This window comes from Neodiprion fabricii, chromosome 4 (genome assembly GCF_021155785.1).
Source record: "Neodiprion fabricii isolate iyNeoFabr1 chromosome 4, iyNeoFabr1.1, whole genome shotgun sequence".
Lineage (NCBI taxonomy): Eukaryota > Metazoa > Arthropoda > Insecta > Hymenoptera > Diprionidae > Neodiprion > Neodiprion fabricii.
The window spans coordinates 5324786-5347885 of record NC_060242.1 but is presented as its reverse complement, the minus strand read 5'-3'; the positions used below and the strand labels follow the sequence as shown (position 1 = coordinate 5347885).

The 23100-nt window shown below is 37.0% G+C and overlaps 3 protein-coding genes across 8 annotated transcripts; 1 reads left to right on the top strand and 2 right to left on the bottom strand.

Moving 5' to 3' along the window:
• Positions 1 to 482: 482 nt before the first annotated feature.
• LOC124179568 (rRNA methyltransferase 3, mitochondrial) lies at positions 483 to 2597 on the bottom strand. Its single transcript, XM_046564107.1, has 4 exons — positions 1844 to 2597; positions 1505 to 1746; positions 1277 to 1432; positions 483 to 1181 (listed from the first exon to the last, which is right to left on the bottom strand). Exons 1-4 carry the CDS (start codon positions 2197 to 2199, stop codon positions 553 to 555), a joined length of 1383 nt encoding a protein of 460 aa, XP_046420063.1. The 5' UTR covers positions 2200 to 2597; the 3' UTR covers positions 483 to 552.
• Positions 2598 to 2627: 30 nt separating this feature from the next.
• Positions 2628 to 17316, top strand: LOC124179565 (GATOR complex protein Iml1). Of its 5 annotated transcripts, none has more exons than XM_046564099.1 (25): positions 2628 to 3282; positions 3383 to 3508; positions 3668 to 3951; positions 4020 to 4207; positions 4350 to 4546; positions 4643 to 4926; positions 5033 to 5262; positions 5323 to 5538; positions 5609 to 5794; positions 5894 to 6043; positions 7213 to 7221; positions 9990 to 10207; positions 10289 to 10494; positions 10600 to 10792; positions 10901 to 11101; positions 12314 to 12424; positions 13207 to 13280; positions 14786 to 14899; positions 14964 to 15171; positions 15243 to 15351; positions 15431 to 15664; positions 15784 to 15950; positions 16037 to 16205; positions 16292 to 16608; positions 16684 to 17316. In XM_046564099.1, the coding sequence occupies exons 1-25, from the start codon at positions 2932 to 2934 to the stop codon at positions 16882 to 16884; spliced, it is 4743 nt and encodes a 1580-aa protein (XP_046420055.1). In that variant the 5' UTR covers positions 2628 to 2931; the 3' UTR covers positions 16885 to 17316. The 5 variants fall into 5 exon arrangements, with proteins under 5 accessions (XP_046420055.1, XP_046420059.1, XP_046420056.1 ...); XM_046564103.1 differs by having other exon boundaries at positions 2629 to 3282; positions 10618 to 10792; XM_046564100.1 differs by having other exon boundaries at positions 2629 to 3282; positions 12329 to 12424.
• On the bottom strand, positions 16814 to 21232 carry LOC124179567 (rac GTPase-activating protein 1). 2 transcript variants are annotated; one of them, XM_046564106.1, is made up of 12 exons: positions 21051 to 21232; positions 20791 to 20924; positions 20253 to 20455; positions 19991 to 20145; positions 19488 to 19902; positions 19199 to 19368; positions 18981 to 19107; positions 18667 to 18899; positions 18260 to 18557; positions 18012 to 18187; positions 17856 to 17923; positions 16814 to 17756 (listed from the first exon to the last, which is right to left on the bottom strand). In XM_046564106.1, the coding sequence occupies exons 2-11, from the start codon at positions 20873 to 20875 to the stop codon at positions 17860 to 17862; spliced, it is 1926 nt and encodes a 641-aa protein (XP_046420062.1). In that variant the 5' UTR covers positions 20876 to 20924; positions 21051 to 21232; the 3' UTR covers positions 16814 to 17756; positions 17856 to 17859. The 2 variants fall into 2 exon arrangements, with proteins under 2 accessions (XP_046420062.1, XP_046420060.1); XM_046564104.1 differs by having other exon boundaries at positions 16814 to 17923.
• Positions 21233 to 23100: the final 1868 nt, after the last annotated feature.

Genomic DNA, 23100 nt, shown 5'->3' with positions numbered 1-23100 from the left:
ATTAACAAATGAAGTGGGTAAACACTCGATCGATAACTTGCTGCAAACTGGTTAGTGACTGTCGGTATAAAAAAGTATCGCCGATTGGTATTCGGTACCATCTCGTATGGTTTTCCGGGATTTGAGGATAATGAAAGGTGAAAATTTACTGCCGGTATTGTCAAAAAGTGACACACCAATATTGCAAAACCTGCATGATCTCTGTTATTTATAAATAACCCCACGGTACAGAAAGCCGTAGCTAAAACCATGTAGTACATATGTGCAATATAGGTTGCCGTAGGTCAGGCGATTGCAATCTTACTAAACTGGGGTATGAAATTAAAAATTTCCAAATTGTATAACTACATACGAATTCTAGCGCGCTAGTAACACGTATCGTATAAAAAAAAAATGTTGGTAACTCAGAATTCGTACCTACGATATTATTATCTAAATATTTTAACGCGTGATATATTGATTGTATGAAGAATTTAAATTAATTACAGTTCGTAAACGTTGCAAATTTAATGGTCGTATAACATATAATACACATACCTACGGAAATATTAGTCATATCGCGTTGATTCTAGATAAAAACTGTCTCTTTATTTCGAAGAGAAGAATCCCTAACGCCGTTCCGGTATTCAGACTGTCAACGCCGTTCGTTAGCGGAACATTAACTCGCATACCGTCTCTGCGCGTAGCCAAAGAAACAGATTCTGGACTCAGGCCTTCCGTTTCACCACCGACTATGATGATAGTTTCGTTACTTGTATATTCGGTACCGAAATACGGGATGACCGGTAACTTTTCTGCGATGTTGTGAGAGGCTTGTTTTCGAACCTTCGCTTCATTTGAATCAGCATTTTCATCTGACTTTGAAAGCTTAGCATCGCGGGGTGATTTCTCGGTAGAATCTTTATTGGTATTCTTCAAACCTCCTTTGGATCCTGCGTCAGTCTCAGCCTCGGAGTCGCTACTGTCGGAGTCTGAACTTGAGCTAGAATCAGAGCTTGAAGTACCGAGATCCACATTGGACTCTATCGGTGATTCCGAATTGTTGTCAGCAACGAAAATATTCGCATTTTCGCTTATTAAATACTGCACTTCTGACCACGTTTGTGATTTGTATATCGGCACGCGAAAGTGCGCACCTGCAGCTGATCTCAACACTTTCGGATTCCAAAGATCCACGCAGCCTAAAATTAACAGGTTTAAACATAAAGTGAATTCGAGCACAGCTTCGATTGTAGATTGGAACAAAACAATCAAATTCATTTCTTCGGGTACGGACCTTTGGTTAAAATTACTCTCTCGCATCCGACTCCAGCCGCAACCCGAAGAATAGCTCCCAAGTTTCCGGGCTCTCTTACATTGTCGCATATCACAGTTATTGGTAACGCATCGGGAGAAGGTTCCTTGTTACTTACATCGGGAGCTACGAATATACCTAAACGAGAATCCCAGATTGTTAGTCGAGCGTTAGCCAGATGAAAACAAAATGGAAGTATTGGCAACTTACCCATAATGCCTGGGGAAACAGTCAAATCTGACCATAGCTGTATCGTTTGATATGGAAGTTTGTAAAGCTTGACACCATCTTTGGGTAGAGATATTTTGGCAATGTCAGATTTTCTGCTGAAGATAATTATCTCAGGCATACATCCGGCTTTTATGGCATCCTCGATCAATCTAAATCCCTCCAGCAGAATTCTGTTGTCATCCTTATCTTTTTTACGCGATCTTACGACTTGCATTAAAGAGCTGTAACAGCGAGTAAATTGTGAATCACAAGCAAAGGCTAGAAGATAAAAAGTTATGTCTAAAACGAGATCAAGTCCAGTTGATCCGCAATGCGTACCTTATTATGGGATCGTCCCTGTTGAGTTTAGTGAAAATCGGAGTCCCGTCATTGTTCAACGTGGCACCTTCCCTCTGCTCTTCTTGAATCTTTTCGTTTTCTTTCTTGTCTTCGGCCAGCTTGAGCCGTTGTCGTCGGGCAAATGCAAACTGGGCGGTCTGCAGAATATTTTGAGGAACGGTGTGCTCCTGATCGTTGTACAGATCTTTCTCGTTAACAATTTTTGATGGCTTGCGATGAGTCCACCGACTGTAGCCTTTGACTCGTAAAAACACTTGAGCGCTAATCTGCCGCTGAGTTATTGTACTTTGAAGACACCTCATGGTGCTTTGCATTGTTGTAAACGTAAATGCCATTTTTATAACATGTGTGTGTGTCTTTCTTCTTTTCTACCGCTACACTTTCAGCGTTGATTCTAATAATTAGCTGACCGGTGTTACAATCAGCATTGAAATTATTTGAAAGAGCAACTTCAGTCCGTAATATATCCGGTACTTGTTTTTTGAATGACGCAATCGTAACTCAATTGTTTTTGCCCGTGATATGTAAAACGCCGGTTTTGAGGTTAAGCTGGAGCTCTTGTAGCAACATGCGTGCCGCCACACACCAACACCATAAAAATTAAAGGAGCGTATGTGTTTTGCTTTGAAAGCAGGTTAGTATCGTGGTTAATATGCAGATTGCGAATTGCGACACGTGACCTGATTCGTGAATCGTAGAGAGCAACAGAGATATTTACGCAAGCGTCGTCGTCAATCGTTCAGTCGGGAGCGTGTGTCGATTGTTTTGACACGTAAAATGCGCTGTGTGTCGTCCAAGATGAACGTGAAGGTCGCCAAGTGAGCCGCGAGACAACGCTTAGTTAACAGTAGTTCGTTTAGTTTAATATTGTTTTTCAGTTCTGGACTCTGTGATTGCTAATCGCCGGTTTCGACACTCATCTTGGAAGACAATGGATTAATGGATAAATAATGCAGGCTGAAAATATATCCCCCTCGAACATAGCTGTCGGTGTGCCTGCGGAGGTCAGGTGACCTCTTAACCCAGTGATAAATTAAACCATCGTTGTTGATGATCAGCAGCTTAAAATGAAGCTGTTCAAGTTGATCGTTCATCAGAAGAACTTTAGTGGGGAGGATTTGATTATAAATCCCAAAGATTATCCGGGAATAAAGAAAGGCGATATCGTTGAGATATTTCATCCGGAAGATGAATTCAGTCGTTTGCTTCTGCAGATCACCGCCTTCAAGGAGGATCTACAAGGCAGAGAAACCGTCAGTGTTGAAAATAACATTGCGACCACTTTTCAACTTAGAACATTCGCTGATGTTTACATGAATATTGTCAATCCCGACGACGTCGCCTTGGATTCTGTCGAGCTCACCTTCAAGGATCAATATATGGGGCGTAGCGAGATGTGGAGGTTGAAAAATTGTCTGGTAATCAAAATTCTGACTCTTTTATTGTGTATCAATAAAGTTTCCCATTAAACAAACTTCCATCTCATCGAACTTTAATTTAAAATCTTAATTTCTCTAGGTCAACACGTGCGTGTATTTAAATAAGAAGATCGAATTCTGCGGAGGAAGCATTAGGTGCCAAGTACACGAAATGTGGTCCCAGGGGGATCGAGTTGCCTGTGGCGTGATAACTGACGATACAAAGGTGAAATATCTGTAACAATTTGCTAAATCTGGCCAAGCATACAATCAAAAAGCTCTTAATTTTATAGCAATAATTGAGCTATTAAACTTGAATTCGACGAATCAATCGACATGGCTTTAACATTGATAACAATGTTCTAAATCATTGTCTTCGCAATAGGTGGTCTTCCGTTCGTCGACAAGCATGGTATACCTGTTTATCCAAATGAGTTCCGAAATGTGGGACTTTGATATTCATGGAGACTTGTATTTTGAGAAAGCAGTAAATGGGTTTTTAGCTGATCTTTTTCAAAAGTGGAAGAAAAACGGTAGCAACCATGAAGTGACGATAGTTTTATTCTCACGAACATTTTACAACGCGACAAGCCTTGAAGAATTTCCCAATCACATGAGAGAGTGCTTGCAGCACGATTATCGGGGTAGATTCTACGAAGATTTTTATAGGTAATGCAAATATCAATGGAATCCACCACAAAATACTCAATCTTAAACATCTCCAACGTGTGTTATAGAGTTGCTGTACAAAATGAGAGATACGAAGACTGGAGCAATATATTAGTTCAATTGCGAAAACTGTTCACCGATTATCAAAAAATTGTCCTCGAATATCACCAACGGCCTGGAATTGTTATGCCAAAAGCCATAAACTCAACAGCTGCTCAAGGGAATTTCTTAGAAGTTCTGAATATGTCCTTGAACGGTAAGCGATAGTTGATACTATTGACTAATAACCTGTAGATGTGTGGAAATTGAATAGCAATTTATTTCTTTCGCAAGAAGTTTATATTACGAAATTATTATGCAATGTGATGTACGATATTGTGATATGCTTTCTTTTTTAGTTTTCGAAAAACACTACCTGGATCGCAGTTTTGATCGAACCGGGCAGCTTTCTGTGGTTATCACTCCGGGGGTTGGAGTATTCGAAGTTGATAGAGAATTGACCAACGTTACTAAACAAAGAATCATTGATAATGGTGTGGGTAGTGACTTGGTTTGCGTGGGAGAACAGCCGCTGCACGCAGTTCCTTTGTTAAAGGTACTGTTCCATTATGTTGAAGTCTTGAAACCAGAGTTCTTGTGTTAATTCTATTATCACATAAGAATATTTTATTATAAGACAAAATTCTTGTAGTTCCATAACAAAGATACGTCGATAAATGCTGCAGACGACTACAGCATGCCGCATTGGATAAATCTCAGTTTCTATTCGACAAACAAAAAAATACCTTACTCAACCTTCATACCTCGCATCAAGTTACCACCTAAAATATCAAAACCACCGTCAGAGTGTGGAAAATTGCCAAACAAGACAAAGCTTCTGCAAGAAGATGGCAGCGAATGTCTGCGTAATACACTGTTCGACTATGACGCCTACGATGCTCAGGTTTTCCAGTTACCACCTGTTCATACTGCTAGGTGAAGCCATTTTTTTAACAATTAGTTTATAATAATTTAAATTAATTTGAAGACTTGTATTTTGTATCAAACTCGATTTGTTATTTTTTATAAATTTGTAATCTAGCTTGCAGAGAGTATCGACTAGAACAAAGAAAACTAGTGTAGCCTGCATGGAAACGCACAGCAATTCCCAGGCTCTTAAATTGTTGAAAAGAAAGATGTCGGATCCTGATATACATCATCCACCTCCCGATACTCATTCTTCCCCAACGGTTGCCTCCCGCAGTGCAGCAATTTCAATTCCTCATCGAGCGGACGATTTGATAAGTGTCAACTCTAACGGAGAAGTTAATTGTAAGATGGTATAGTTGTTACATGTCAAGTACAGAGCTAAATCGATACAATTTTCCATAGCAAAACCAAGAATATCTTTAATTGATGACCATGGAGATGTGGAGATATCACCTCCGTTTAGACCAGTCGTCGGTAGTGCTGGAAGTCCTACCAATTCCGTTACTCAACCCAACAACATTAGGCCAGGAAGAGCTCTGATCAATCCATTTGACCCGTCTCACGTAACGATAAAGTTGACAAGTAACAGGCGAAGATGGACTCACATTTTTCCGAAAGGTGAAGTATCGCGACTGCATTTACTCCGTAAGTATTTTCTTGCAATAATTTCGCGTGTCATATTTCTCAGGACCTACGGGTGTGCTTATACAACAACACCACTACCAAGCTGTGCCTACGCAGTCTAGTCCCGAACAACTTAGCGACACAATGTCCATACTCAGCAGTTCTCCTAACGAGCACAGCATCGCGTCCATTAACGCTCAGAGTACTTGTCAAATTCCGAGGTCTGCGTCACAAATTGGATTTCAAGATCGTACGTTTCTTATTTGAATACTAAGCAAGACACATTGTCCTATAAAATACGACTTAACGGCAACTATGTATTTCACACATAATTTCTTACTGATTTTAGACATGAAAGGAAAGGCTATACGGCTCAATTTCCCATTAAATTCGGTCGATAAAACTGGGCATATTGGACCCCCAACCACTAATAACAAAAGTTTGACGCTATTATGGGGTGCGACTGGTGAACAAGAATGGACTCCAGCTCTAACAACAGGTATGGCCGGTTTATCTTTAACGATATCTTTTTTCCCAGTAATTGTACTTAATTATACAGAAGCTATAAATACTTAATACCAATTTTAGAAACATTCATGACGGTAATTATTTAACAGTTTGTAGCATGATCTCACAGCGATATTTTTTACCATTATATCCGCAATCCATATTTCAAAACACTCTTTATCATTTCAATTTAATTTTATTACAGGAGAAAAAAATTATTTTCGTATCAAGTTTGAGCTATTAAAGGAAGTTACTCGACATACGTTGGTTGACATAAGTCATAAAATCCCGGTTTTCAATCAGTTGAACGTCTTGAGCAACTGATCAAACATTTCATCATCTTTGTTATATTTTCCTAAGCATAAAATCGAATTCGATGCCTTGTTTTTTACAACTTCATCAGCTCTTAGATTACTAGAGATATCGAAGATGGTAACAGTTGTTATTTTTATTAATAGTACATAATGCTTCTTGTGTGTCTTTTTGCTAATACATTTCATTTTCAGCTGTAACTCTACAATCTGGACATAATTTGGAGATAACAATAGTAACAACATTCTGGTTTCGGACCTGATAACTTAACAAGTTTTGGCTTTAGATATTCAAAATTATTTTCTTTTTTAAATTTCAATTACAATTCAGTGCTGTTCCATCTTTCATTGTACGCACTGTCTAATTCTTTCATTGTTTTCGTCAATGCATTGAAATCAATTATGAATTCACGAAAAGATCATTAGTTTCAAGTTTTCGCTTTTGGGGATATTCCAATACTTTAAACCAAAGGAAATAGTCTTGAAATTTAATGTCTCTTCAAATAACAGGATTATATTGATTTTCGCTTGCGCTGAGTACCTGGTAATTAACTCTTTACATTTGAGTTAAGGGATTATAAAACTATATAATAATTATTATGAATCTTTTTTTTATTTCACATTGTTGTTAATGCAAAACAAAAAAAAAACATATATATCCACATCGCCAAACAATTTCTCCCTCAATCATTTACTCAACAAAGAACACAAGTTTCTGACATTATCTACCTTGAATATAAATAATTTATTGTTCAACTTATTTCCATGCTGTGGTACGTCTTGTTGGGATGCGACGCTGGACAATTTGATGCGTGTGTGATGTGCGACTATGCGATGTCACTTTATACAGCGAACATAGGTTAGCGTCCCATATATTACTCAGGGCTGACTCGGTTACGGTATATACTTACATTTCAAGGTGTACACTCCAGTAGATTTGTCACTACTTTTTAAGATATATTGTACATTTGACTTTATTTCAAATCTAATCTCTTATGTCGTTGTTTTATAATTAATGCATGCTTATATAATTGTGTAGTCAATTTCCTTTTCTATTTTATTGAATGAACACAAAAGCAATGGAAAAAAATGCTGATTCTTACCAATCCTCACGTAAACTTATTAAACAAGCAACTTACCTCATATTTTCAACTATCAGTGTTAGCTGCCCACTACAGGCAACAGAATTTTCCTAAATTTCTAACTAACTCTACCTCTTGAAAACCCATCTTAAAATTCCGATATGTATTTCTTCCGGTAACAGTGAAAAATGATTATTATCAAATTAGCTGGACGTCATCACAAATCCGAGCCAAACAGTTTATTATAGATATTATAGATGCTGTACCAGATAAGAGGATTGATATTTCGTGCATACGCTAGATTGCACAAAGTTCTTTTTTGATCGACATCATTTGTTATAAATTGTTTTTCGTACCATGGATTGGTATCGATTTTTATTTGTTTTCTTGTTTTTTTTTTTTTCCTCCTATTCTTTCGGTTTTTTATCGATCGAATGTAAACTAGTAGTTTTGCCGAAAGCTTAACACGTACGCAAATATAATAATTATTTTCTTGGTAGTGAAAGTAGATTTTATTCAGCATATTCCAAGTTTTTTTATAATCTACCTGCAGCTTAACTTCAATTTTAGCTGAACTATTTGTCCCTATATGACCGTAGTATTTCATATTAATCCTTTGTACGATATTTCTCTAAGTTCATAGGATTGGAAATGCAGGTTTCTCTCCTTGTTTCGCCAACTATCGACAAGTTACATACGTACACGTATATTTGAGGAAAAGAATCCAACTTATTCACTATGCAATATCGAGTACGTGTGTCTGCATGCGGAGTATGCAAGTTTTATTGTAATCGATTGCACTGTACTGTATCAAGTCACATTATTATTATTGTTATTGTTGTTGTTGTAATTATTATTATTATCATTGTCACCTCAGATTGTTATTATTATTATTCAATCGGAATATATTTATTTTTGCAATAGGTTTCAGATGGTTCAATTAATTAACAATTTCGACTACTTGTTTCTCAATAAGTAGCAGCTTCGCAATGCGTTTAATTTTTTCCATAGAAAAGCAAATTGAAGCTTGGATTGAGTAAATAGTTATAGTTAATATTAATAACGGCAGAATGTAAGATTTACAGATAAGATTGAACGACAGGATGCTGTTGGTTGTTGAAGAAAGAATGTTTTTTGAATATTGAAAATTCATATCATTTACATAATTTAAACATATTAGTTCGTAATTTTTCCGAAACCCAGTGATATTACAAGCATCGCGCCATGTGGTATCATAGTCATGGAAGTGTTTTTTTTTTTGTTTTTTCTTACAAACGTAGAATTGAAAAGTTGCAATCCAATTGGTGTTTACTAAATTTTCCATTTTTCAATTACGAATTTTATTGTAGTTCATACCTTGATAGGTATTCATTGATATTCATTAAACCTTGACTGTTTACTGTTCCTCTTTTCCATACTAATCACATACTCATTTCATATATTTTTCCCTAATGCATGGCTTGTGATATCGGAGGAATTATTTTTTTGATACCAAATATGAATGTACAATCTCCGGTGTAGTATAAATATGCACATATATTTTATTGTGTTATTTTGTCTGTAAATGTATAACATTCGGGAGTTTTAACAAATGAAATTGTAATCAGACGTATTATCGTTCAAAGAATCTTGTTACGTTTGATTGAAGCTTGAGAATAATAATTTTCTGATGATCGCTCGAAAATATTGTACATATTATTACAGCCGAATTAATCGCATGCTCACTTCAATTCATTCTCTAATCTACTCGTATCTGAGAGTAACTCTTCATGGTTCACATTTTCTCAGCTTATTCACTCATCCGCAGTCAATATGTGTAAGTAGTAGCAGTTGCCCTGCACTCATGCTATCGCACTATTGTTTTCAGTTCACATGATATAGTAGAAGACTCTCTTTGGTACGAAGGACTGTAAATAAAGAAGAAATAGATACCTATAAAATATATGTATGCACTAGTTGTGTTTCACCAATGTAATTAAAATCTCATCGATCGATTATCAGTTTGATTATCATGTACCTGGCGAACACGGTTATTGTTGTTCATAATTATTGTATAAGGAAACAGCGATATTTGCAAACCTTCTGTCTAAAATATTTCACAGTTATAATGAAATGTAAAATCAAACAGGTATTCATTAAAACGTTGTAGGTTTTAAACATAAGACTTGGATGAACTCAATCCATGTATCGAATTCCATGTCAATGATGCCGACAACTTTGTTTTTCTGGCACACAATTATTTGCTTAGATCATTATAGTTTGAAGACCACAAAGAGACTCTTCATTAGCATCGATAAGTTGTTGAAATCTATGTGTTTGTACTTGTGTCCTTTGGTTTATTTCAACAAATATGTTATCTCTGAATGGAATATCTCATGCCTAAAGACTTGTCTTCAAACATCTGCTTCTTCTTTATTTATATATATATATATATATATATATATATATATATATATATATATATATATATATATATATATATATATACATACATATAATGCAAATGATAAAAATTGATTTACATTGAAAGATTTCTCTTTCTTAGGTGTCGATTGGAGATCATTAACTATCCCAGCTTGCCTCCCTATTACAACGGATTACTTTCCAGATAAAAGAAGTTTACAGAACGATTACGTCGTCTCAGACTACAACTTGTTACCCGATGACGTAAATGCAGACTTTGCACAACTTAGAGCAATATACAAAAAACCACTTAACACAGCTGAGGTTTTCAAAGAACTTGTTTCTCAGCGTTTAGCTCAGGTAGAGTCTCATTTTATTGCATTCTTCTTTGAGTACTACAAATCTCTGACGGTATTTCATTTTGTGAAAATTATTTTTCAGGGATTTCAATTGATAATTTTACCACCAGCCAATAAAACGCAAGCAACAACACCCGGCAGTAAACCTCCAGCTCCGCTAAGCTCGTTGATGCGTGGGATGCAGGTCGAGTCAGAGCCGAAAGAAGAATACTTACTCAGTATTGGCAGAATTTTTCACAAAATATCACTTTGCGGAAATTCTATAACGGTCACACGTTACAGACCGAGGTTTGTACGAAAAAAATTATTCCTGAGTACGAATAAAATGACACGTCTCATTTTATTCCCACTAAAATTCATCGTACGGATCGTAATTAACCTGCCTATAAGTAGAATATTTATGTTTCACAGACATCCCTATCCTCCATTTAACATACACTATCGATATCGTTTTCACGCTCCTCATCACGACACTTACGAAGTATCGTGGGTTTCCTTCACCACTGAAAAGCTGGAAAATTACAACTGGAATTATTTGGACCACTATATTTGTACTAGAGGTGATACAGATTTTTCATTAGTCGAGGTGAGCTTCGTTAAACGTCAATTTGTGAATAGTTTTGTATTTAGTTGTGCTCTGATTATTATTCAATAAAAAGTCTTCTTCTGATCAATTGCATTTTCTTTTCTCTAGGCACTCAAATATTGGCGTTTTAGAGTATTTCTGCTCCCTCTGAATACTCCTGCCACTCGTCGAATCTTGGATGGTTCGGTACATTGTGACATATACTCACCAGCTACTTCCGCAGAGCAAGCCAACTTTATGGAAGGATTCTTACGATTTATCGAGACGTGGTTGAACAGAATTCGCCGTCCCAACGCGAATAAAAATTGGGTAACGTTTAATATTTGCCTACTAGTTATATCGTTGTATAATTTCCTTGGTGTACTCACACGTGTCAACATGTATACGTATCCAAATACACGTGAATTCTTTCTTTTACATCACGACAGAGAAGTACAATGTCAATCTTAGCGTGTTTTCTAGTATCAGTATGGGTCAATCGCTAATGCGATACACGGACACAGTTTAAAAAGTTACTATTTTTTATGCGTTTCACAAAGTATGATTAATAATACTTTGTGAGTCTATGAATACCTCTTCGAAAATCGTAGGTGAAAGTCGTATCAGGCTGTGTATCGAAATATGTATTAGAATATGGTTTTCGTAGTTGTCAAGGTATTGACCATAAATTGTATTATTTGGAGGTAATCTGAAAAGACTTGTTGATTCCCCGTAGAATGATATATCCTTTATAAAAAGTGGTCCAGTATTATATAATTTTAACATCGTTTTTCCTTGTCGTCTAATTATGTACTATCTATTGAGTAATGTTTACATGTCGATCGATATTTGAATTTTTTTTTTTTTGTTTTTTTTTTTATATCATTTTTCCTTCAGATTGTGTCTCATAAATTTTGTTTTTGATTTGATTTTTGTCTATTTTGCCAAACTGCATGTTATTATTTAGTTGCAGTTGCGTTGTGTAACAATTACATAGATTTGGTTTCACAGCTTGATTTGCATCTAACATTGCAAGTGCGATATTAAGTTTCCCTTCACGCCTTGACTTTGGTTTAACATCGTCGTTATGTAACTTTACAAATAACCGTAACTCATTTACAGGCTATATAATATGTTTCCTCGTGTTCACTATCGATGTACAAGTTTCTTTCTACTATCGATTCTGCAAACGAATTTTGAACGTACTACAAATTGGATTACGTGGAGGTCAATTAAATTCCCACTTTCCACTGTGCGAAAAAGGTTTGATCTTGAAATTCTTTGAATCTGACTTATTAGGAATTTTTCTTTTCACATATTTTGAACATTCTTTTCTATTTGAAATTTGTAATATAATAAATTTGTAATCACATGATACAAAGGATTGACTTTAAAATTTTACGAACAAGTGCCGAGACTAGAATCCAGGCAAATCTAGTACGAGTCTTGCAGAAATTGAATTTATAGAAAGAATTTGGCATTTTATTTAGGCGAAAATGCGGATGCAGCCCAAATCCTCTTCTATAGCGGAAGACCGTTTAGCATGATATGTTTCAGAGCCCGGCAGCTCTAGTTGGAGTTCCCCCGAGAGATCCTGCCTCCCACTTGACAAGGCGCAGGCACAGCACGAGCCTGATATTCCTCACTAACCAGGTACTTCCTATCCTCCCCCTAGCATCACTTCGTCGACAGATGTGGAAACGTTTATATTTTCAGCCGATTACAGATATTTATCGGAACATATTGAGTCTATATCATATACCTATATATATAATGTGTATATTTGTTTGATTTTTTTCAAATGTGTCGCATATTTTTACCACATTTTTTTCTTTCCATTTTCTCTTTGAGTTTTATATCACATACGCCGTGCTGATTAGAAACTTTTCATCAATTTATCTGCGAATTGCATACAATTGATCGACGCTAATTTAATTTTCTTTTTACACGTTTAAAATGGAGAATGCTGGCTTTGTTTTTTCGCCTTTAAATATCCAATACTGGTTGAATTTTGTTCCTTGTACTCACAATTGATTGACAGCAATACACCACGAAATGTTTTTAGTTTGTATAAAAAAAGAATATTCTTTTGTAGCTTTACAAATAATTTAACTGTGATCTTTTTCAAAACGATCATTGATTAGTAGCTTGTATGAGAATTTAATGATCTTGTCTGCCTGATTTTTTTGCTTGAATGTTCATCATTATAAGTTTGCAAGCTTATATATCGTGTGAAGGAAATATGTATATATACTTATATATATATACTTATATATATATATGTATATATACAGTTATATTCAAACGTAGTTGAATGCATATTTGATAATTAATATTCTATTTAATTCATTTTCCATACTCGAAGTATAACAATTCACGAATTGGCAGCTTATCAAGCTCTCGCAGTTATTGAAATTTTTCCTCCTACTTTCCAGACAAGTCTTGTTGGCAGCTCTCCGTTCAGAGAGAGACTTGGGAGCAACCGCCTGCCTGAAAAACCGAGACCCAGGTTTGATCTGCTTGCAATGATGTATTGATGCTTTGTGATGGATTCTCAGTAGTCTGGCCGTGTTTGCATTTCAGCTTTTGTCCCTTCATCTATCGCTCACAGCTTTCTCACCGATTCATGTTATATTGTCTTACTATCATCGTTGGACTGCAGGTAGAGAAAGTGGGCTTTAAAATCCAATAATATTATAACAATGTCCTCTCGCAAATACTTCATATTCTCACACCTGTAAATTTTTACCTATTATTTTATAGTTCAAAACTCACATGAATCTAACACAAATTTCAATACATCTTTAATACGCGTCAAGCTTCTGTGTGTTGTGGATCGTTCCATTTGTATCCAGCGATTTTACTTGTATCCCACAATTTTATTCGTTCCCTTATTGCCTCTTTCGTAAGAAATTTATACCTTTGGCAACTTAGGTATCGATATATTGGTAATAAAGTCAGAAAATGGTCACAGTTTTGAGTAGGTGAAATTATGACCCTTGAATATTATGACCCTGAGACTGTAAAGTTTCGTCCGCCATCTGATACGTTATTGGCATAAGTGCTATATCCATTTCTCGCACTATAATTCAGCACAAAGTCCGATATCAATTGTCGATACCGGCAGATTCTTGCAGAATTAGTCAAGTTCGTCAGTCTCCTAATCGAATATAGGGTATCGAGTCCATATCGTGTAGCAAATTGCTGTATAAATGGAAACTTTTAATTTTATCCTTGAGTCGTTCATGCATTGATACACTTCTCTGTTCTGTCACGAGGATATTGAATCCGTATTATCGCTGAAATTTATTTTCAATCCATTTTTATATTATTATTATACATGTATGCTTATTGTATCGACTTTTCATTCGTTTTACTGATTTTGTATTCTAATTTATGGTATTATTACCCATTAGCATATGGTATGGGTGGTGTGTGAGTGAGTCACAGGGTTCTTTGTACAGGAGAAGCATGTAATGAATACAGCTGCATCTGCCCGCACATGCCTTGACATTCCTCGCCACAACCCACACAGGTCAGTTTTAATTCATTTTTTTTCCACCTCGGTTGTGTTTAGAAAATAGTAAATTGAGAAAAAAAATTTTAATTTCTCCGTCAATCTTCTTCGGTTTCAGTTAAACGAGTACCTTACAATTTTATTCTCCTAATCGTACTTTCTATCTGATCGTTATAATATCCCTTTAATTCTAGTAACAAAATTATCGGTTATGACGAATGTTCTTTATTGCTTCTGTGTTCTGACTCAGTTAATAGCTAAGATGTTGGTAACTGACAGCAAAGCTAGAATAGTTGATGATGGATTACCATTGGTCAGTAATCGTTCATTATTTCAAATTAATCGGCAATACTAATTAGCGCATATAGTTTGGCTTGAGACAGCACATGTGCACCGCTTGAGTTTTAGCACTGTGAAGTCTATTTGTATTTTCTCAATTCTACATCAAGTGTGTCGAATCTTTCATACCTTCATCCGTTCTTAAATCAATTGATCAGATCGGGCTCAAAAGTAATGGACAGAGGCAGAGTGTCGCCTGCGAGCGAGGCCGTCCTACCACACTCTCCGGAGCTACAACAACAACAAGATCACTCAGAATGTAGTGAAGACAGGTACAGATCTCAATAAAATGCACCCAAGATCGATCATTTCGTGAAACGAATACTATTCTTTCAGCATAAATGCCGAAGTGAGCAAGATTAAAAGCAGCGCCTCTAACGCAGAGATACTTGAGGCAATGAAGCAACCGCATACTGGAATAGGATTTTTAACTCAACATCCGTCATTGCCAAGCCTGACATTTGTCAGCGCAGAAGCTGTCCAATGGTTGAACAATCACATCGAGGGTGGCGTCACAGTTGAAAAAGCAATTATTATAATGGAGGTGATTTATTCTCTCATGTGTACCTTAAACTGTTTAAATATACATATACATGCTAATGAAAAACATTCCAGGGAATGATTCGAGAGAGGCTGATATGCCATGCATCTGGAAGTTTCAAGAAACCATTCATTCTAGGATTTTACCTCTATCATATAGTGCAAGACAAGGATGGTCAGAAAGGTACGCTGTCTTCAGATTCCGCCTAACATTCCATTTTATTAGCGAAGCGTATCCTCAATTCTTTCTCAATTTATTTCAGACAGGGAATACTTTCCACCCTTAGGTGATCTTCGGAGTTTTGAGAATGAATGGGTTGAAGTTGAGATGAAAGTGCCAAAAGGGTGGTGCGAACCCACTGCTCCAACGCAAATTTCAAACATATCATCACCTATATCTATACCCAGTTGCGATATCATAGACGAATCGAGTGTTCCTGTTTTTCTGCGTGACGACTCGGATCTTGTATTCTTGACGGAGGATCGTGAACGGACTGGTGAGCATTGACGCTATAATAGTTTACGTTATGGACGTATCCCTATATATCTTACAGAAAGAATTCGTCGATTTGAAAACTAAATAATTTAGAATTTTTTTCTCTATGTTTTTGCTTAGCGCCAGTTTCTCCTTACAAGCACACTCATCTTGATATAGACATAAACAATAAAAGCGATAGAATAGAATGGGGACACCTCAGATATCAGTCATTATTCAAGACGGACTATTCTTACGAATTGGTTGTCCAGTGGGTCGCATCCTCGGGGAGTATAGTTGCTGACCTTGTAAGTTATCCAATTTAATTATTGAAAGTAAAAGAGACGTCGGTGCGATTAATCAATGGTCATCTTTTCGGTTTTGAATCATTCAGATATTCGGGTGGCAACGAAAAGCGCAATTGTGTGGAATACAAATGGTTCCGATACCCAGTGATTTGCTTGCGCTACCTTTCACTCTGAAAAGTGATCCTCTTCGGGGCCCAATCTTCATACCTCTACACACGGAATGTTTGATGACCAACAAACCGTATCTATTCGATGGTTTGTTGAAATTTGAACACGTGGTATCAAATTTTGTTGTATAACAATAGCTATCTGATGTTTCACTTTCAATGTGTTTGCAACAGAGTTTCGGGAAGACACCTACACTCAACGGTTGTTCCTCTTCCAAGAAGCCATAGTGCAAAGGTTCGGTTTTGTACCGTGTCTGGTGGAGGGCACTGAAAATGATCATCAATACGTCCACGTTACTGGCAATGCATTTATTCTCGTACCGTCGACATCTTGTATTCGAGCCAGACCACGAACGGATACGAATATAATCAGACGGATAACGGGCCAGAAACGATATCCAGTCCATCCTGATCAATCTAGTCCGCACGAAGCATATATTACAAGGCATGTCAGTGGAAAAAATAAAGATGACTACAGCATGGACAGGAGGGTCGGTATATATGTATACTTAATGTAAATATTTTCTATATAAAATGATATCAACTGTTCGTATTTTTTTATTCAGGTTGGCTTTTTGTGGTCATGGAATCATATGGTCAGTCGCAAGTGGAAATCGTTGTCAACATCAGCGACCGGGGATGAGTTGTTTCAAAAAAAAATTATTCAAGATTTTAGAAACTTTTGTTCGAATGCAGACAACAGATTAAGACAGTACTGGGAGTCATGCTGGGAACTCAAAGAGAAAACGTGTTCCCGAACCGAGTAATTAAGTACATCCCAGTGTTCTGAAATTCAATGGCCTCGCTATCTGTTTTCGGGAATTTATTGTACATTTCAAAATACTATACGAGTGCTGGTTTGCTCAGTTTAAAATGATTCAGTGAGCAACTAAGAAATACATATGAAAAAAAGTTGGATTAATCGTGGTAGTTTTAAGTGGGCCTATACAGCCTGAAATTCCTATTCTTGCCGTTACTGTACAAAAGTGAAATTTACAGAATATTAAGAATAATATTAACAATATAAGAAAGTCAGGTTTAAATCTTTTATTTGCAACGTCTAAAGTAATACATTAATTAATATTAATATTAACTACAAAGTTATCCATTTTATTAGACATTTTGTATTGAAAAATAAATAAGTGTTTCTTTCGACAGGCCCAGATAATTTGTATGGAGACAAAAAAATTACATTGTGATTAGTGGATTTTTAATTTACACGCTGTCATCAATAGTGATCCGATCACTTGTGTTATAATACTTATGCGTAAAGTTGAACAGAAAAAAAATAGAGCTAAATTGTACACTGATTAAATTTGTAATTGAAAAATAATTATCATTCCAACACTATAAAACGGATTTTAGTCCTCATGAGAAACTAGCGCCGATATGTAAGCTCATATTATCAGAAGTAATTATCCAATTTTAATTATGCCAAAAACGAGCCGCATGCAGCTCAAAGAAGGCGTTTCATTTAGCTTATAGCTTTGACAAAATATTTCATTATTTGATATTTTAATTCTAAGTATTCGTAAGATTTACTAGCTACAAAGCAAAAGTTCAAAGAAGCTTCAGATGAATGGACGCAGAATTGAAAAATATTATCAAATTAAAAAGTACCTGTTATGTGAGTAAAATTCTGCTGGGAAAAAATTTAAATATACGGTTATTCTAGGCTAACTATTATGCCCGTAATTTATAAAAAGAGGATGAAAAAAGGAATTGTAAAGCCATTCACCGTTTTAGTACCCGCTTTTTGATGGTGGTGTCGCAAAGTATTTTTTGTTTTTTCTCATGAACGTTCGGCTGGAAATAAATTATGGATTTATAGTATTTAATCTTTGAATATAACGATCAGTAGTTGAATATTTTTTATATATTGATTGTAGAATACCTTGAACTGATAGGAGTATTGAAAAATCCCCTAGATGCTGTTCGTTTTAAAAGTGACTCTGTAGACGGAGTGTGTCTAAGTTCCCCAGTTTTCGGTGTTCCCACTCCGTTTAGACCTTCAGAGTTGACAAAATTTGCCCAATAATCTGACGGAATCTTCAACAGACTTTCCACTATCTGTAAAAGAACGCAAGTATTATTACTCTAAAATATTCTGAGGATATTTTGAATCCAATGAAAGATACTTACTGCAACTTGGCTTTTTGTTTCACTTAGCATTGAGTTTGGAGATGGTTCCTGGCAGCTATAGCCGACAAGAGTTGGTCCGAATACTTTAGCAAGATTAGTGATCGGCATTTTGCATTCTGGACTGCTCGACACTCGCTGCAAATGGAGAATCAAGAATGCTAATGTATCGCGATTCGGTTGCGGTAATTCCGATATCGCTTGGTAAAGAGCAGCATCAGCATCCTGTTTATCAGAAATGGCCGTCGCTCTTGCAAAATCTGCCCATAGTCCGACTGTGATCAAAGGTTCGCGAAGAGTTCTGAATTAAGATGAAAGAAAAATTGTGAGTAAAATACCCTGTATTGCTCAAGGAATTGATAAAGTTATTTGTTGTGGTTTTAATCTTTTTCATAATCCGACAAATGTACCTCAAGAAATCTTTCAAAGTTGAACAAATAGTCGGTATATCAATGTCGGAAAGGTTGGGTGCACCCTTTCCTTTCAAAAATTTGTCCTTCAAGCATTTAACGTCGCTCGAACCGCCATTCACCCTGTATAAACCTTGTTCGCCCATTCCCCTCAGTTCGACCTCATTTATGCAGTGTACCACCAGCGACGGCACCATGGGTGGTATCATGGGGGTATAATCTGCAATTGTACCCTACGAAAGCAAAAATTGCTCACCTTGAATGGATTTCATATTTTTTTTGAATTGAATAACTAAATGTTGTTCACAACTTACAGAAATACCACGCAAAGTCGGAGTATTTCCTGCAGGTACGCACGGCAATGGTACTAGGTCTTTACATTCGGCGTGAGAAGTAGCTCTGCACTCTCTGCATTTCAAAGCTACGCGTCCGAATCGAATACTGCAATGATAAAGTTGTAGTTGAATCAAATTGCTGACCACACTTCGTGATAGATAATCAAAAATTGTACCACAAAACATCGTTCCCTCACCGTTTGCCACAAGGAGTGCATACTTCTGGCTTGATAACAGTCTTTGCCGTGAAAGTGTGACCCCTGGACGATTTAATGTTCAAAGTATATCCACCGATATTAGGGCTGGGCTTAAATACACCTTCGGAATCTGAACCGGAAGTCATGATGTCAGCTTTTGGAGCTGAAGGCTGTATGCAAACATATATACACGGATTTTATTCAATGACTAGAAGTGTTTGCTGAATCCACTTTCTACTTTCACCATCCTATTTCATTCAACTCCTAAAATTAAGAAAAAAGGACCCACCTCCACGTCCATCAATGGATTTTTTGCATCCATGTGTGAACTTTTTTGTCTGGAGCGGTCAGCACTCGTGCGATATTTGTGGGGGCTCTGTTTTATTTGAGTATTTGGATCTTCATTTTCATTCCCAGGCTTTGCTTCAATCACAGAAGACGCCGTGATGGGTCCATCCTTGGGCAGAACAACAGTAGTTGTCGCTACTATCCGATCTGATGTATTCAAGTCTACAGCTTTCTGAATGCTGCTGCGCCTTTTCTTGGTTGAATATTCCCCGCTTGGTCTGTGCTCTTTCCATTCCCGTTTCTTTTGATTTTGCTGGAGCATGACACTCGCGTCCAAGTCGTCCTCCGATTTTGAAAAACAACTCAGATCGCTAAGCAGAGACCCGGTAGAATCCAATTCTGCTATTGTATTAAGCCTAGAAAAAAAATAACGATGGGTTAAAATTAAGGCAGAGACTTTTGAAAGTCTCCTGACTTTCCTAAGGATGCAATTTAGACCCTTACTTATCAGCGTGATGCAAGTCTTTTAGATGAACGTTGCTGCTGCGATTATTTAATGTCGTATTATTGAGGAATTGCAACTTTTCACGTGTTTCATCATTCAGGTTTCTACCTCCATCATGTAGGAACAAGTCACGAACCATGGATATTTGTCGTTCCTGTGTAAATAGAATATTTGGCAATTATATCGAATTTTCATCATTTAATAGATACTTATACATGTTCAGGTATTTTGTTCACAACTAGTTGTTGAATTTATTATTACCAACGAGTTACGTTGATCTTCAACGATACGTCTTCGTCGTTTTTCCTCGTCAAGAAGTCGACGAGCATGACTTAATTTTCTTTCTAGATCTGCGGACTCTAAATGAGATTTTTCCAAAGCAGAATGAAGTCGCTGGCATTCCTGTACAGATGCCAACCATTTTTGTCGCATCTCTTCCTGGTTGATAGCAAAGCGCAGAAATTCTGAAACATTGAAAGATCGATACCTTTCTCATACAAGCATAGACTTTCTCTTAGATGCTGAGCACAGTTGAAACTTTCTAAACTTCGACTCTGTTAAAAGAATGAAGGGCTGAATGAGAGATCAGGGTATACGGGAAGCAGCTATCTCTGAAGATATCAGATGTTGCTGCAAGAGTAACTAGAGCACAGACTTCGCTGATGAATTATTCGTGGCTCTCTGTTAGTGAGAAAAGAATGTTCGTCTCAGAATAAAGTGACGTAAAAATTTATTCCGAATGTATGATCGTGGGGGGTAATTTCTTTGGGTAAACGAGGCGTCGATCAAGTGAGCTAACCTTCTTCGCACGATCCGTTGACGAGTACATTGGTACAACGTACCAGCTCATCGTGAGAGGCCAATATCGACAGTGAACTTGTCATTTCGACAGCGTGAGGCTACCAAATTGCAGTGGCCAAGTACCAATTTGATCTAAAAAAGGAGAAAACGAAGGATGTTAAAAACTGACTGAATCGGACTCGCTGCCGGCTGTGAGTCTGTAGTTTTAGGCATCGTTGGTCCGAGACACAAGACGAGAAAATAATGGTAAAAACTCACCCTGCGTCCGCCAAATTTACTTAACCGCTGTAAAAACGCACCAGTTTTAATATATCGTTGTAAATACCGATTGACATAGCTCGCACGCGTCGTTGACGATCTCTGAACTCTTACACTATACAAGATACAACCGCCTAGTTTTGAGTTTGACCGTTTGAAATTCAACTAATCAGAAACAAGCGTCGTTGGCTCGCTTCACGCTCCTTCGTTTAAAGGTTTCAATTTCCGCCGCACGGTAGCGCCACAGTTGAAGCCAACAAACGGTGTCATCTCGAATTATTTACGATTACTCGAACTACATTTGCCGCAAGGAAACGGCGCCGTCAAATATGAATGTATATCTCGTCAGGTCGTGAGATGTTTTTGATTAATTACTACAGTGCACGAGGGTGTTTCTATTCAAGTGTCAATAACAGTCTGGTTTATTCGTCGCGGAAGAAGCTCGTTAATCTCTCGATCAATCGTGGTATAATGATTCCGATGCTCAATTGTTTGATGCTAGAATTTTCGGTCTTTCGGGTATCAGGGATCGTCAGAGAGGCTTTCATCTTTTCAATTCGGCTGCGAAAAAAGCAATACAAGCAACAAAATGACACGGGAGACTCAACGTGTTCGCATAAATGGAATATCTGAGTAAGTGTGTATAAAACTTCTCTAAAAGACATATATATGAGTAGCTGTTTATCTAATTAAGAGGCATATGAGTTTTTGCCAGCCCATAAGAATTGAGCGAAGTGAGCTGAAAACAAAAACAAACATTCGAACGCGCAGTAATAACACTCGACTGAACTGCGTATATTATTATCATCGAACGATGCTGTTCGCGTTTCAGGGAGAAGAATTAAAGCGAATCGTCACGGAATCGAGCATCTTGCAGCATCAATTATTCGAAATAGTTTTACCCGCTGGCTCGAGGACGGTGGATCAAATCTGTGGGAGAATAGGAAGTGTCTGCTTAGTGGGCGGCAGTGCGTTATTCAGGTATGATTGAACTCGAGCTCTATTTGTTATGTTCGCATCAATTTTACATTCTTACCCCGTCGCTTGTTTATACAAAATCACTGCTATATGTACCTGAAATACCCATATATCCGGCGGTCATGCGGTGTATCTATACTAAAATGTAGAAAATCCTTTGTCTATTTATCACTTTGTTACCGATACAGTCAAGAATCAGTGAACCGGTTTACACTGGGCTTGAACCAAATTGTTTCTTAGGTCTGCCCGAGTAATATAGGCTATATATTGAGCTGTAAAACATGGTCCAATTAGTAATATATAGGGAAGAGGCTCGACAAATAGGCCCCTTAAGAAAGGAATAACGTTAGACCAATTTCGACAACGCAATTTTCTTGTCTTCGGCCTAAAGTAATATTTTAAACGTTGTCGATATTTTTTAAATCTCATTTGATTGTACAAGGATCCATTTTTCTCGCTAATGCCCATTTTGCCCACATCTCCCCCTAAGTGTATACGTATTTCCAGAAATTTCCATCTTCGTGCTTCCCGGTTGTTTCTGTACCGGAAAATCTGGAGCCTGGAGGATGAGGTTGAATCTACCTTGAGCCGTTCCACTTTGCTGCATGTACGTTTTACCGTATCCAAGGATCCAGCTTCGGTGAGTTTGGCTTTTCACGTATTTACCAGAATATCCTATACCTATGCAGTGGCATCTCTTTTTTTACATCCTGCCTCTGGACGCATTAAATCTTTGACACACGGATCAATGTATCTGCATAATTAACGGGTATATATTAAGGAAATTCTGGATAAAACTTTGACTTAAATAATAGCAGCGACGGTTGCCTGTGTACAGGCGAAATTGATTTCCAAACATCTTGATTGGAATTTGCTAGTAGATTAAGTCCTGTTACCGTGCGTAAAAATTTGTCTGAAAATTCAAAAATTTCATTCACTCTTGATTCGCAAATTTATGAACAATTCCCTATAAAGAGTTGTAAGTATTGCTACTGCCAAAAGCGATTAAGGGTACATTCATCAATTATCCCAGATTGAAATGAAAAAAAAATTCGATACGTTCTCATTTTTT